This window comes from Suncus etruscus, chromosome 4 (assembly GCF_024139225.1).
Source record: "Suncus etruscus isolate mSunEtr1 chromosome 4, mSunEtr1.pri.cur, whole genome shotgun sequence".
Taxonomy (NCBI): Eukaryota; Metazoa; Chordata; class Mammalia; order Eulipotyphla; family Soricidae; genus Suncus; species Suncus etruscus.
Window position 1 is genome coordinate 148,165,233 of NC_064851.1, and position 16,609 is coordinate 148,181,841.

The window sequence follows — 16,609 nt, forward strand, 5'->3', positions numbered from 1 at the left end:
AATATATTTTTCTATCAAAATAAAACTAGGTGAGAATTTGAGTATGACCTGGCTGTCCTGAATTGGGAAACCCCAACTCTGCTGCCTAGTTCTCATACTCAAAACTGTGCAGATGTTAAGGCATCCGAAGGTCAACTCCACCCTTTCTACTCCACTAAGTATTTCTGATTTTGATCTCTTTCCTCAAATACTTCCACAGTTGCCTGCTAGGCAAATGGAACCATGAGCTAGTTTCCTACATAATATTAAACTTGCATGTTAATTTTTAACAGTGATATTTTTAGATTAACAGGGAGTAACATTGTGCTAAAATACAAAGAAAAAGTTCAGATCTGAGACAACTATGAATCAAAATCTCAAATCACAGAGCCCACAAATCTTTAAAACAACGAAGAAACAAAGGAATTCACATGTTGTTGTAGAGAGGGACAACTATTCCTATCAAACCATTAAGCTCAAAAAAAAGATTCTACTCACCTAAAAGAGAAACTTAAATCAATACTCCATGCAATGGCTAGGGAAATAAGGCTATCATTAAATTAACAGGTTAACTAACTAAAAGATAAATCAGAGAATAAAATTAACCATAAAATGGAATTAAAGAAGTTAAAAAATACAAGAATAGCAACTGACATTCCATATTATATCTTACAAGCCAGGAAACAATGGAATGACATGTTCAAAATATTGAATGAAAAATATTTCCAACATAGTCTACTATCATGCAAATCTATCATTTAGAATTGAGGGGAAGATATGTACCGTTTCAAATAAAAAATAGGCAGCATTTGTGACAACTAAACAAATCTAATAATTACTGAAAGGTCATCTATCATAAACAGTCTCATGCAAAAGCAGCTAGGTTTCTCACTCACATGCATAAAGGTGGTAACAGCCAAATATATCATTAATATTTTTCTTTTTTTGTTGTCGTTGACTCAAAGATATTTGAGCTTGTGTGACACTAATGTGAATGGGATTGTTTTCTTTCTTTTTTAAATTTTATTATTTTAACACTTTTATTACAAACATAATTATAGTTGAGTTTTGTCATAACAAGAACACCCCCCCCCCCATTCACCATGCAACCTTCCTATCACCAATGCCCCTATCTCCTTCCTCCTCATCCCCTGCCTGTATTCAAGACAGGCTTTCTACATCCCTCACTCACTGACATTGTTATGATAGTTCTCAGAATAGTTATTTCTTTAACTGTGCCCATTAATCTTTTTGGTGAGATTCATTTCTTGAGCCAGTCCTTCCGGCCCTTATCTCTGGGTATTATTTCAACGTCTTTAATTTTTCTTAAAACCCATAGATGAGTGAGACTATTCTGTGTCTCTTTTTCTTCCTTTGATTAATTTCACTCTGCTCTCCTATTAAAAGGCATAAAGTAACTGAATAGATGAGAAAAGAAAATCTATTCATCTACTGTTTATAGGAAAAACACCTAAACCCTAGCATAAATACAAATTCAGAGTGAAAGGATGGAAAAAAATCATACAATTTAACAGAAAATACATAAAATCTGTGGGCAGCCAAACTGAATAGCATTCAATATAAGTAAGCTGATTATAATCAGTGCCAGATGCTATAGACTGGTTAAGAGAACAAAAGATCAACGGAAGACAATAATTTGCCTGAATTCACTGAATAAAGGACTAGAAAAGTTTATAAATTTTCTGGTAACAAACTTAAACACATTGATAGAAACCCAACAGTAGAGAATGACTTCAACACTACACAATAACCACATAACTGATCAACAGGAGTATCAGTTAAGAGACAAGAACCCTAAATGAGGAGCCCCAAGAACTGGGATTGCTGGACATATACACAGCTTTTTAATCCTCCAAAAAAGAATACACATTCTTCTCCAGTGCATTATGATATTATATAAGATAGATCAGATACTAAAGCATAATTTAAATATATAAATTTACAAATATTGAAATTGTACAAAGTGTATTCAAAGACAATAATGCCATGAAATTAGACATTAACCACAGGAGGAAGATTGAGAAAAATCTAATGTGTGGAAGCTAAATAAAATACTTCTGGACAGAAACTGGACCAAAAAGGAAATCAAGGAAGAAATAAAAAGATTCCTTGAAAGGGCTGACAGTGAAGACACAAACTGTCAGTCTATGGGATACAGCAGTACTACAGGGGAAATTCTAGCTTTGAAGGCCTGCATTAAGAAAGAAGAGAAAGGGTTTGGGGGGGGGGAGGAAAAATAAAGAAAGAGGAGAAAGGGGCCAGAGCGGTGGCACAAGTGCTAAGGCACCTGCCTTGCCTAAGCTAACCTAGGAAAGACCTCGGTTTGATCCCCTTGTGTCCCATATGGTCCCCCAAGCCAGGAGCAGTATCTGAGTGCATAGCCAGGAGTAACCCCTGAGCGTCACCGAGTGTGGCCCCAGAATAAAACAAACAAAAATCCCTTAAAAAAAAAGAAAAAGTTAAAATTAAAAACTTAAGTACACATCTAAAAAATTTGTAGAAATAACAGTCAAAAATCCCAAATATAAGAAGGAGGGAAACAGTAAAAATGAGAGCAGAAATCAACAACATAGAAATCAAGACAGCAATTCGAAGAATCAATGAAACCAGTAGTTTGTTCTTTGAAAGTACAAGATATATAAACTTTTAGCTAGATATGAGAGGGAAAAAAAAGAAAAAATGTTCAAGTAAACTGGATCAGAGATGAAAGGGGAGAAATTACAAGGGCCCTTCAGTAATTAAAAATAATTATGGTTTCTATGAACAACTTTATGATCTTAAGTTGAAGAACCTAGAAAAAATGTGACGTCTCAAAACTGAACTAAGAGGAAGCTAAAAGCCTAAACAGGTAAGGAGATTGAAACAGTAAATAAGAATAGACCCTAAATAAAAAATCCTGGTCTACATGGGTGTATTGGTCAGTTCCATTAATCCTTCAGAAAAGATTTTCTACCTTTTCTTGTTAACCTCTTCATAGAAAACATTAAAGACACAGGGATATTCATAATTCTTTTTATAAAGCAAACATTACACTAATATCCAAAGCAGATAGGGAATTTTCCAGAAAGAAAAATTTCAAACCAATGTTCCTTTTGAACATTTATGCTAAAATCTTTAACAAAATCTTAGCCAACCAAATCCAATATAACACACCAAAAAGTCATATATCCTGACTCATCTCAGGGATGCAAAGATGGTTCAACTGAAGCAAATCAATTTATATAATACATCACATTAATAAAAGAGAAAACAATAATATGATCACTCCATGCAGAGAAAACTTTTGACAAGATCTCACATCCATGATAAAACATGATCAAAATATTCATAATATCAACCCTCAACAAAATAAAGGTAGAGGGAACATTCCTCAAGACTCTAAGGGCCATATATAACAACTCCACAGCCAGTGTCATTATTTTTCTTTTTTTTGGGGGGGGTCATACCTGTAACATTCAGGGTTTACTCTTGGTTATGTGCTCAGAAATCACTCCTGGCTTGGGGGACCATATGGGATACTGGGGATCGAACCAAGCTCCGTCCTGGATAGACCTTGTAGAAGGCAAATGATCTACAGCTATGCTATCACTCCAGCCCCTGTCATTGTTAATAGTGAAAAATAGAAATTATTACTCTGAAATAATGCACAAGGTAAAATGTGACTGCCTCTAATTATATTCAATATAGTACTAGAAGTCCTGGCTATATCAATAGCCAAAAAAATAAAATCAAAGAAAAACAATTTCTAAATTTAGTAAGATTATTATTATTTGCAGATGACATAACATGCATAGAATGACCCTATAGAGTCCACAAAAGCTCCTAGATAAATAAATCAAATAGCAAAGTAGTCAGATAAAAAGATAATACAAAAAAATTGGCCACATTCTCATAAACAAAAATGAATTGGGAAAGAAAGAGATCACGAAATCTATCCTGTATAAAAAATAGTATTCAGTGTGACTAACCCTGGAACACTTAAAATAAATTGGAATATGAAATGAAGTAGAGACAGCATCTTCAAAAATTGTTCACCAGCAGTGAATGAAAGTTCTTTGTTCACCACCCCCTCTTCAATGGTATAAGATAATATCTCATTGTTGTTTTATTTCGATTTTCTAATGATACTTGATGCTGAGAATATTTTAATGTGCCTTCCTCAGAGAAATTGGTCTTTCTCAGAGAAGTATCTGTTCATTTCCTGTCTCTAATTTTTGATGGGGTTTTTAGGTTTTGTGGAGTTAACATTTACTTTTGGATTTTTCGGGGGGTGGTCACACCCGGTGGCACTCAGAGGTTACTCCTGGCTTTGTGCTCGAAATAGCTCTTAAAGGGCAGGAGAGAGAGCATGGAGGTAGGGCATTTGCCTTGCATGCAGAATGACGGCACAGTTGGTGTGGGGAGTCTCAAATAGTGTAAGAAATTTCAGAGATTTAAGGACTCAAGATATATAGATATATTATACCATGAAATTTATGTGAACTCTAAATATGGCTTGTGATGTATAAAAATCATGACTAATAAAACATGTTACTTATTGTATTTGAATGAACTTGATTACATGCTGGTAGGTGGATAACTAAATGAACCAAAATCCAAAATTTTCCGCCTAGTATCCTTTCTTGCTTCTACTTTCTTAAAGCTATTTAGATTGTGTTTTAAAATGACAAACTTTATAAAGTTGTGATAGTGCAAAGAAATACATTTTTACTTTTAAAATTTTTATTTCACAGACCTATGCTAATGAGTTTAAATATTAAATAGTAAAATAACAATTGTTTTCTTTATGATCACCCTACATAGGTTAATGCTGATTTATATCACAAAGTACCAGAAAATTATTTTTTTCTATTAAGTGAGATAATAGGGAAAACAAATTGAAAATATTTACTGATTGTTACTGTCATTGCAGAGACTATTGTCTTTGTCCGGGAACATACACCTTTAAGTAGATAATTATTTTATCTTCTTCTTGTTAGCTAGATTGTCTGTAGAAGGAATGAACACTTCTCTAGTTTTTCATTAGTGATGATCCTTTCTCCTTGTTAAGTCTCAGGAATTTTAGTGTTAACCTAGTCACGTTAAAGTTTTTGTAGCAGGAAATAGACTTCCCCGTAAATATTCTTGTCTCTCATATTGTGATTAAAACATTTAAGATAAAATTTGTGTTTCCAAAGAATCGGTCTATTTATAACTTCTTTTATTTTCATATTACTTAATATAACATTGACTTCTTCAATATAACTTTATAGTACAATTTGACTATGTTATTCTTTGGTATGTTAATTATGTTATGATTCATCATTATTATTTTTAATTGATTTCTCATTTTTGTTTCAAAGTGCATTTAAGACTATAGTTTCAAAAATTTTACTGTACTTTATAAGGTTAATAGCATAATTCAGAAAATATATATATTAAAGTAAAATGTAAAAATATTTAAATATATTTGTTTTAAAATATATTTTATAGGGCCCGGAGAGATAGCATAGCAGTGTTTGCCTTGCAAGCAGCCGATCCAGGACCAAAGGTGGTTGGTTCGAATCCCGGTGTCCCATATGGTCCCCCGTGCCTGCCAGGACCTATTTCTGAGCAGACAGCCAGGAGTAACCCCTGAGCACCGCCGGGTGTGACCCAAAAACCAAAAAAAAAAAAAAAAATTATATATATTTGTATTAAAATATATTTTAAATATATTTGTGTTAAGATGTATTTTATATATTTTGTATGATTTAATATATTTGTATATAAGAGAAGCTAAATAATTTTCCTAGAAGCATATTTTTAATTCACTTTAGGAAAATTTCAAACATTTACATGTAATAACTTTATGGAAACTTCTTATAATTCTGTTTGTATCAGGTAAAGCAACTAAAGAAGATCCATGCACCTCTGAGTATTCTAAGTTGCTTATAAATAATACATGAACACTTTTAAATTTATAACTCTACATAGTATTTTATAAACATGATTTAGCCAAACAAATTAAATCATACTGTACCATAACAACACCTCCTCCATATTTTTTATCACATATCTTTCCTTCAAAGGTTGCACCACCATAATCTGGTTTTTCTCTGTAACTTAAATTTAAAATAAAAAAATTAAAATAAAATAAAGACTTTGGATAAAGAGCAGAGTGGATGAATGCAGCTGACATGATTTTCACTCCTAGACCCTTATGGTTACCACTAAGCATTACCAGGACTAATTCCTCACCCAAAGTCTTAAGCTGGATGTAGACCAAATTAAATATAGCATAAAGTTAAAATTAAAAATCTAATTTTGTATAACCAACATTTTCCTGTCACGATTTTTGTCTTGCTTTATTATATACTGAAGTTATAAATATTTTTATCATATGTGTATAATAAAGAAAAGTTCATAAACATGAGTACTTTCTTATGGAGGGAAACACCCAACTTTACTCAAGGAACACCTTGTAGGTATTTGGATGACTATATGTGATTCCAAGTATTATACCATTGTTGGCTGCACATTAGTAATCTGCCCTAATCTGTTGCACCAAAATCTATCTATTTTTGAAATGATTTAAATTAATCTATAGGACAATATGAATTATATTCTCATAAAACTACAAATAAAACAGTACAACATATATAACGTTTTAAAAAACACTTAAACTATCATGTAAACAAATGACTTAATAAGAAAAATGCTAAGAGAAAGCAGTTATTAATGGAAAGAAGCACCAGGTGGATTGAAGTTCCTTTAATCATATGTAATGATTAAATAACTAATAATCAATGATGAAATTAAAAAAATCAATACTCACCATATTAAAATAAATATAAATATAAAATATAATATTTAATAATATAAAATATTACAATGTAATAAAATATATAAAACAACAAAAATTATAGTTAATAATTATAACAATCAATAAGTGTTTAAATTAACAATTAATGATTCAATAATGGACCAGTTGTGTTACAAATTTGTGGGACAAAAATAAACCTGTGTTAAAATTATATTTATTTTCCTCACAGTAAATTATATGTAAGTATGAGCAAACAGTTGCAGATATATGTGTTGAACTGCAAGTTTGGGAAAGGGAACCTTCTGGTAATTATTGTTGCTTAATAATGCAGTGGGGTTTGTTAATTTCTCTAAAAACAAAAACAAATTACTCAAAAAAACCCATTTTATAGAAACACACAGACTTAAGCAAACATAAATACATCATATATTTAATTATATAAAGGTCAAGAATTCAGTTCAATAGTAGAGTGACTGCTTTGCATGTATCATTTTAGGTTCAATTTCTTCTACAACACAGAAGCAAAGACACAAAAATAAACCAAGCCAAACAAATCAACTCAAACAAAAAACCAAGGCAAAATAAATAAATAAATAAATAAACAAACAAATAAATAAAACACATGGTGGAACCGGAGCACCACCGCAAATGCCATTGTAACAGGCAGGAGCTGGAACATCATTGTGGCTTTTGAGACCATCCCCAACTCAGAACCCAGGTGGAAGCTGGTGGGAGGTGAGCTGGGAATGCCCAAAAAGTGTGGAGCCAGAGGAATGCATCCGCTCTGCTTCACTTCACGGCCTCGCATCTTCTAGTCAATGAACTCCACTTAGAAAAAAACACAACACAACAAGTGTGACAATGAAAACACAACGCAGACCAACACCAGACATAAAAACGGAAGGCAGCTCTGATGACCCAAAAAAATGCCAACCATCTAATTAACCTCTCAGAGATGGAGTTTAGGAAGAAATATGAATGATTCTCACAGGAATCAAAGAGCATAGATAAAGCTGAATGGTACACATATCATCAAGAAGATATGAGGATAGAAATCAGAAAACTCCAAACTGAAATATAGGTCTGAAAAACTCAGTGGACGAAAAGAAAACCTCAATATAAAACTTCTCCAGAAGAGCAGCTGAGGACCAAATCAGTGAGCAGGAAGATCAACATCATATATATATAAAGTTAAATGTTAAATGTATGCATAACAACTCCATACAACAGAAGAAATTGGAAAAAGCCCTAAAGAAAGTGATCATACAATGAAAAAAGTACTTAATGAATGTAAACAGATGAAAATAGAAGTCTTTGATAAACTCAACAGAAACAACTTAAGAATCATTGGAGTCTCAGAGACCCAAGAAAAAGATCCCCAGGAAGAATTAACAGTCATGGACATCTTTGTAGAGAAACTCATAGAGCTAAATAAAGAGTGTATGAAACCTAATCCTACATGCCCGAAGAGTACCAGCTAAAATAGAGACCCAAAGAAAAACACCTCAAAACACATCCTAGACACAATGACGAATCCCACAGATAGGAATAGAATACTGAAAGAAGCAAGATCAAAAGGGGAAATTACATTCAAAGGAGCATCCTTACAATTTATAGTAGACCTGTCACAAAAAAGATGGACATAATCAAAGGAAATATACAACAGAAAGAAATACCACTCCTGAACATATATGTACCCAATGAGGGACCAGGAAAATATGTAATACAATTGTTAAAAAATCTGAAAGAAGACATCAATAGCAACACAATAATAGTGAGAGATCTCTCAGCCTTACTTGTCAACCCTTGATAGGTCAACAAAGCTGAAAACCTAACTAGAATACACTAGCTCTAAAAAGAGAAATAAAAAAAAATGAACTTTTATTTAGAGTATACAGAGAACTGAATACACATTCTTCTCCAATGCACATGGATCATTTTCCAGGATAGATCACCCGCTTACCCATAAAACATAGCTCCATAAAATCAAGAGGATAGTAATTGTACAGACTATCTTCTCAGATCACAGGGCACTGAAATTAGAAGTACAAAGTACTACAAAGGAAAACTGAAGAAAAACTGTTGGAAACAGAAACTGTTGGAAAAGAAAAACATTTGGAAATTAAACAGTGCACTATTGAACAACCAGTGGGTCAGAGATGAAATTAAAGAGGAAATCAATACATTTCTGGAAACAAATGACAATGAAGACACAAATTATCAGTATTTATGGGATAAAGAAAAAGCAGTAATAAGAGGAAAATACCTTTTCAAGCACACATCAGGAAGGAAGAAAGGTCCCACATAAGTAGATTAATGACACAGGTGATAAAGTTAGAAAATGATCAACAAGGGGCAGGAGAGGTGGCACTAGCCTTGCAAGCTCTAGCCAAGGACCGCGGTTTGATCCCCCAGCGTCCCATATGATCCCGCCAAGCCCGGGGCAATTTCTGAGCGCTTAGCCAGGAGTAACCCCTGAGTATCAAACGGGTGTGGCCCAAAAATACCAAAAAAAAAAAAATCAACAAAAGGAACCAAAAATAGGTATTCAGAAAGAAATAACAAAGCTTAAAGCAGAAATAAATGAAGTGAAAACAAAACAAACAAAAAAACTAAAAGATCAATGAAAGCAGAAGTTAGTTCTTTAAAAAAAAACAATATTGATTAGCAAAACTCACAAAGAAAGGAAAGAGAGAAACTTAACAAACCAGATAAGAAGTGAAAAGGAGATTACTACAGATACTGCAGAGACTACTTTGAGAAATTTTATGCCATGAAACATGAGAACTTGTAAGAAATGGATAAATTCTTGGACTCATAATCTTCCACCATTAATCCAGGATGATCTAGAATATTTAAACAGACCACAATTACTGAGGAAATTAAAATGGTAATCAAAAGTCTTCCCAAATACAAAATCCCAGGCACAGAAGCATACACTAATTCTTCCAAACCTTTTAAGAATAAATACTACCAATCTTTTTCAGGTTCTTTCATGAAATTGAAGAAACAGGAACACTCCCCAAAGAGTTTTTATGAAGGCAACATCACCCAGAGAGAGAAGCTGCAAATAAAAGAAAACTGCAGACCAATATCCCTGATGAACAGAGATGGAAAGATTCTGAACAAAATCCTGGCAAATAGGGTCCAATGCTTCATCAAGAAGGTCATATACCATGACCTATTAGGTTTCATTCCAGAAATGCAAAGATGGTTTAACATACATAACTCAATCAATATAATACACCATATATCAATAAAATGAAAAATCAAAATTATATATCAATAGATGCAGAGAAAGCATTTGATAAGGTCCAAAACCCATTCTTGATTAAAATCTCAAGATGGGAATGGAAGGAACTTTTCTCAATATATCAAGGTCATCTACCACAAGCCAATGGCAAATTGTGGTGTATGTAAACATTTCAATGGGATTATTATGTTTCTGACCCTACCCTGATCGGTGATTGTGCCCTACCCTAGGGTGTGACCTGGCATTCTGCTCCCACCCTAGGGTTGTACCTGATTCTGCTCCCACCATTAGGTGGTACCTGATCCCACCATTGGGTGGTACCTGATTCTGGGGTATATATTCTGTGGTAGGCGAAGGTTTTTTTTTTCTGAGGCTGATTCTGGGGCCTTTAGGCCAAGGAATAAAAGCTGTTTTCTTCAGAAGCTTGACAGCCTGTTAGCTTTCTTCCCGCCTCATTCACCTCAGAACCACTGGCTGAACAGGGTAACAGACCTGTGGTCCGAGCTGGAGGAGAAAGGCCTCATCCTCCACCCCTCCATCAGTCAACCCTAACAAGGGCTGTGTTGCAACAGCAAATATTATTCTCAATGGATATAAATTAAAGTCTTTCCTCTACAATTTGGTATGAGCAAGACAAGGCTGCTCTCTCTCACCAGTCTTAATCAACCCAGTGCTGAAAGTTATGCTATAGAGATTAGACAAGAAAAGATATAAAGGGCATCAATTTAGAAAAGGAAGAAGTCAAGCTCTCACTGTTTGTAGATGACATGATACTATAATTAGAAACCCTAATGACTCTCCCAAAAAGCTTCTAGAAACAATAGAATATAGTGGCAGGCTACAAAAGTAACACTCAAAAATCAATGGTCTTCTTATACAACAGTAATGATAGAGAATAAATGGACATTAAATAAACATTTTCATTCACATTAGTGTCACACAAACTCAAATGCCTTGAAGTTAACTTAACTAAAGAGGTGAGGACCTATACAAAGCAAACTACAAAGCACTGTTTCAAGAAATAAAAGAGCTCAGAAGGAAAAGGAGACACATATGCTGCTCATGAATTGGGAGAATTAACATCATTACAATGGTAATACAACACAAAGCATTGTACTACTGTTTCAATACAATCCCTCTAAGGATACCCATGACATTCTTCAAAGAAGTGGATCGAACACTTCCGAAATTTATTTGGAATAATAAACACTCTCGAATAGCTAGAACAACCCTTAGGAAAAGGAATGTGGGAGGCATCAGTTTCCCCAACTTTAAATTGTATTACAAAGCTATAGTACTTAAACAACATGGTATTGAAATAAAGACAGACCCTCAGATCAATGGAATAGACTTCAGTATTCAAAGAATAATCCCATTACAATCAATCAATCTTAGCTAAAGGGGCAAGAAATGCAAATGGAGCAAGAAAAGCCTGTCCAACATGTGGTGTTGACAAAACTGATCAGCCACATGCAAATAAGTGAACTAAGACTTCCATTTAACACCATGTACAAAGGTCAAATACAAATGGTTTAAAAACCTTGATATCAGACCCGAAACCATAAGAAATATATATAGAACATCATGTATGTAAAACACTTCATGACATTGAGACTAAAGGCATTTTCAAGTAGGAAAAAATCACTCTCCAAACAAGTAAAATAGAAGATAAAATGATGGGACTATAGTAAGCTGAAAAATGTCTCACAGTTATAGTGTGAATAGGATACAAAGACCATCCAAATAATGGGAGATACTATTCACCCAATACCATTCAGATAAGGGGCTAATATTGAAGATATACAAGTTATAGACAGAACTTAACAAGAAGAAAATGTCTAACCTCATCAAATATTGCTGGTGGGAATGCTCTATAGTCCAGCCCTTATGAAAAACAATATGGAGATTGTGCTCCCAATATGGAGATACAGCTATACCACTTCTAGAGATATGCCCTAGGAGCACAACATTGCAATACAAAAATGCCTTCCTCAGACCTATATTAATTGCAGAGCTATTAACAATAAACAGAATTTAGAAATAACCAAGATGCCCTTCATCAAATAAATGGCCAAAGAAACAGATACCTATACACAATGGAATATTATGCAGCTGTCAGGAGAGATGAAATTCTCTTATACATGAATGGACATTGAAACAATTATGCTGAGTGAAATAAACCAGAGGTAGAGAAACAGGCAGAGAATAGTCTCATTCATCTATAGGTTTTAAGAAAAACCCTTCCTCCCTCTTCTTCCCTTCCCTCTTTCCTTCCCTTCCCTTCCCTCCCCCTCCCCTCTCCTCCCCTCCCCCTCCCCTCCCCCTCCTCTCCCCTCCCCTCCCCCCCTCTCCCTTCCCCTCCCCCTCCTCTCCCCTCCCCTCCCCCTCCTCTCCTCTCCCCTCCCCTCCCCCTCCCCTCCCCCTCCTCTCCCCTCCCCTCCCCCTCCTCTCCCCTCCCCTCCCCTTCCTCTCCCCTCCTCTCCCCTCCTCTCCCCTCCCCTCCCCCTCCTCTCCTCTCCCCTCCTCTCCCCTCCTCTCCTCTCCCCTCCTCTCCCCTCCTCTCCTCTCCCCTCCTCTCCCCTCCTCTCCTCTCCCCTCCCCTCCCCCTCCTCTCCCCTCCCCTCCCCCTCCTCTCCCCTCCCTCCCCCTCCTCTCCCCTCTCCTCCCCTCTCCTCCCCTCCCCTCTCCTCCTCTCCCCTCTCCTCCCCTTCCCTCCCCTTCCCTTTGCTTCCCTTTCCAATAGAGATGAGAGTCAGAGATACTGGCTTATGCTATGAAGCTCACCACAAAGAGGGTGAATAGTTAGAGAAATAACTAAAGTAGAAACTATCATAACGATGTTAATGAGTGAGAGAAGTAGAATGCCTGTCTAGAATACAAGCAGAGGGTGGGGGAGGAGGTAAATGAGGGGACTTGTGGTGGGAATGTTGCACTGGTGAAGGGAGGTGTTGTTTTTATGAAAAAAAAAAGGGACAAAAGCACATGACTATACTATGTTAAGTAGTAAATACTAAAATATTTTTATGTAGTATAAAATAATCTCTCCATTTTTCTATTATATTTCCTTTAATTTAATATAAATAAGCAGGAAGACTAACTACTATACTCACATAATTTATACAAAAAAACAAAATATATGTTATATATATTATTTCATTATATAACATTACATAATACAATTATAAAGCAAGAAAAGTTTTACAAGTTATATACTTTTGATATGAATGTATCTAATTAAAGACGAATAAAGAAATATTCAATAAATATATAATGATCACAAAACTTGTACTAGAAAATAATATTAAATGTCATATATCTGAAATTTTCTCTATATCATTTTACTAATGGTTTCACAACTACCTAAAATTTATTTAAATTAAGAGTTCAAAAATAATTTTTGCATACTTACACAAGTAAAAATGCCACATCATGTGGACGCAAAACAAGGTAAGATCTTTTCCATTTTAAAAATTTGTGCATTAACTGATTAGCATCACCAGTTACTGGGATTTTATTTTCATCTATCCAAAGTTCCACTGAAGATAGCAAAATTGTGATATTAAATGAAGTAAAAATCTAGAATAAAATATAGAAAATTTATTCATATGATTGAAATATGCTTAGAATTTTTCAATTACAATGCTAACATACTGATAAAATGAAACATCTGACTAGAAATAGTAATTTGAAAACATGACATGTACAACTACTTCCATGCTTTTGCAGCATTTGCAGCATTTACAATAGCCAAAACCCTTAAATTGGTCAACTTATGTAGATTGGTGAATGGATAAAGAAAATGTAACGTACACACCTTTTTATCTACATCTACATCTACATAATGAAGCCCTGATCATGAATTAAACGTTTCTTTCATTTGAAACAATATGCGAAGACCTAGAAGATATGTTCTTAGGGTGATAAGCAAAACAGAGAATCAAAGAGACCATATTCTTAAGATGCTGTCCTGCATGCTGAAGATCCTGACTCAATCCCTCGGCCTCACGTACAGTTTCCTGAACACTTTAAGGAATTATCCCTAAACACAAGGTCTAGTAAAATCCCTAAATGTAGACCAAAAAACAACCAAAATAAAAATAAATAAATAAAACTTACAAAGACAACCACTATGGGACTTAACTCCTCTACTGAATATAGAAACAAAATGAAAACATGACAAATAAAAAATAAGTTTTGGAACATAATTATTAACAAACACTTACAGCATTGATGATTCCAACAAGGTGAAAAACTTTTTCAGTAACAACAGCAATATCAGAACCCATATGTTCATACTGAAAACAAATTAGCTGTTAGATCTAATGAGCAGTAATTAGAAATTATTTTAAAAGTTTACCTTCTCTTTTTAAACAAAGTTAATTATAACAGTAATGCCTGGAGAAATATGTTTTGAAAGGGGGTATTCTGTTTATGACTGAAACCCACTACGAACATGCTTGTAATCATGATGCTTAAATAAAGATTTATATTAAAAAGTATTAAACAATTAATATAACGTAATATAAATGACACTAAAATTAAGCCTCTTTAAAAATTGAAAGAACAGAGATCACTCTCAAATTTATTTTACCAGTTCAAAATTCCCTTGATAAGAAAATTAGATATAAGATAGAGAAATTCCAGGCTAATATTTATAATGTTTATGAATTCTAAAGTCCTGAATTCATATTATCAAAAAACAATTCAAAAATAGAATTGTACACCATAGGCAAGTGAGATTTATTGAGTCATGCAATGATGGCTCTACATACATATTTTTCAATTTAATACTTTACATATCAATAATAAAGAGCACCATTTCTAAAAGCAACTTGATATTGGAACTTAATTTCACAAGATAATGTCTACTTATGGCTTAAATATGTAGAGAATATAGAACAGTTTTATGTATTAAAGAGAATGGAAGACACATAAAGAGGCAACTTTATACTTGGGTGAAAAATGCTAAGAATAATAAGAAAATAAATTTACTCATAATTCTTATTATTTAAACTAGGCTAAAATTTCTGGCCAGAGAAAATACACAGAAAAAATTATTTATTTAGGACTTAGTATAATTAGAGAAGAAAGGGCTGGAACGGTAGTGCTAGAGGTAAGGTGTCTTCCTTGCTAGTGCTAGCCTAGGACAGATCGCAGTTTAATCCCCCGGCGTCCAATGTGGTCCCCCAAGGCAGGAGCGATTTCTGAACATGTAACTAGGAGTAACCCCTGAGTGTCAACGGATGTGGCCCAACCCCTCCAAAAATAAATAGAAGAAAAATTATCACATTTTTTAGGAATATGGTAATATATATACAAAATCTCAAAGACACAAACATTAAAATATATTAGAATAGAAAATTTACATGGTAAAGAGATAAAATTAACTCTGAGTGAAAATAAGTTGTGAGCGAATAAATGGTTAGAAAATATAGTTTATATATTTAGTGAATATGTTATTTAACCAATATTTGGTTAGAGTTAGTACTTCTTATTTTATTGTTCCCAGGAATAGTAAGTAGTGTCAAAATCAACCTCTAATTACTTTCTTCAAATTCATTGTTAGATTTTATATAATTATAGCTTTCCCAGTTTTTTGATTTATATTGACTTGTAAAATTGTTTTTAATCCTTTCACTCTAAACCTGTTCTCTAGACCTGCGAGTTTAGTTGTGTTCCCTGTAAGCAGTAAATGGATAGATTTTGTTTCTTGACTTATCCTGTAACTCAGTGTCTTTAGTCCGTAGACATTCAGGGATATTGATATAGAGGGCTGTGCTGTTATTTTACTGTTGAGGGCTGTTTCCCTGAAACAGTTTTTCTTTGAGTTGGTTGATTTTCTTGTTTATTGATTGCTTGATTTGGCTGGCAAGTACTTTCTAATTTCTATTGCCAGTGTAGTGAATGTTGACGTTAGGTACTCATCGACCAGGGTGAAACATTTTAATGGGCTTGCATATTTGCCTACATTTCTGTCTCTATCTTCTATTGAGTTTAATTTTCCCAATGTTCTCTTTGTGTGGGTGTAAATGATATAGGTGTAGATCCTCACACATGGAAACTGACCTGTAGTATTGTTTATTCCAGATTGCTACTCATATGATAACTTTTCAGATTTTATTTGAATTTTCCCAGAAAATCTACTATATACTCTGTTGGGTCAAATGATATTTAAGGCAATCTACTCTAAAAGAAATAGGGGTGCTATCTCCTTTCTACCCCTGGTATAAGAGATATATGTTGTACTGACATCATGGGACACACTAGTGTCTGCACAGTATTGGTTTTGGAAGATAAATGGACTCAAGTATGGTTCAATCTTTGCTGTTTTAGGGGCAGGATGAAGTGGTGCAGAACAAAGAATGTCCCTTGTGCTTGCAGAAGTGATAGTGTTTTTTTATGAATCAGTTAAATTTTTGAGTTTAAAAACAAAGAAAAAGAATCAGCATGATATCAATATACAGAAAAATACATGAATTATCAAAGTTTCTGAATATAAAAATATATCATTTATAAAATGAAAAATACCTTGTAAAATTAAAAATATTAGACAACAAATTCTGTAAACTGAA

At 34.0% G+C, this 16,609-nt stretch overlaps 1 protein-coding gene across 1 annotated transcript in view; it reads right to left on the reverse strand.

Annotated features, from left to right (window-relative positions):
* The window catches only part of LOC126007255 (disintegrin and metalloproteinase domain-containing protein 2-like), an 81,280-nt gene that overhangs the window by 34,804 nt on the left and 29,867 nt on the right, over nucleotides 1-16,609 (reverse strand). Inside the window, exons 10-12 of the mRNA XM_049772712.1 lie at nucleotides 14,261-14,332; nucleotides 13,447-13,613; nucleotides 6,002-6,083 (exon numbers count right to left, since the gene is read on the reverse strand). Of these exons, the coding sequence (XP_049628669.1) occupies nucleotides 6,002-6,083; nucleotides 13,447-13,613; nucleotides 14,261-14,332 (321 nt within the window). The remainder of the gene's footprint in view (nucleotides 1-6,001; nucleotides 6,084-13,446; nucleotides 13,614-14,260; nucleotides 14,333-16,609) is intronic.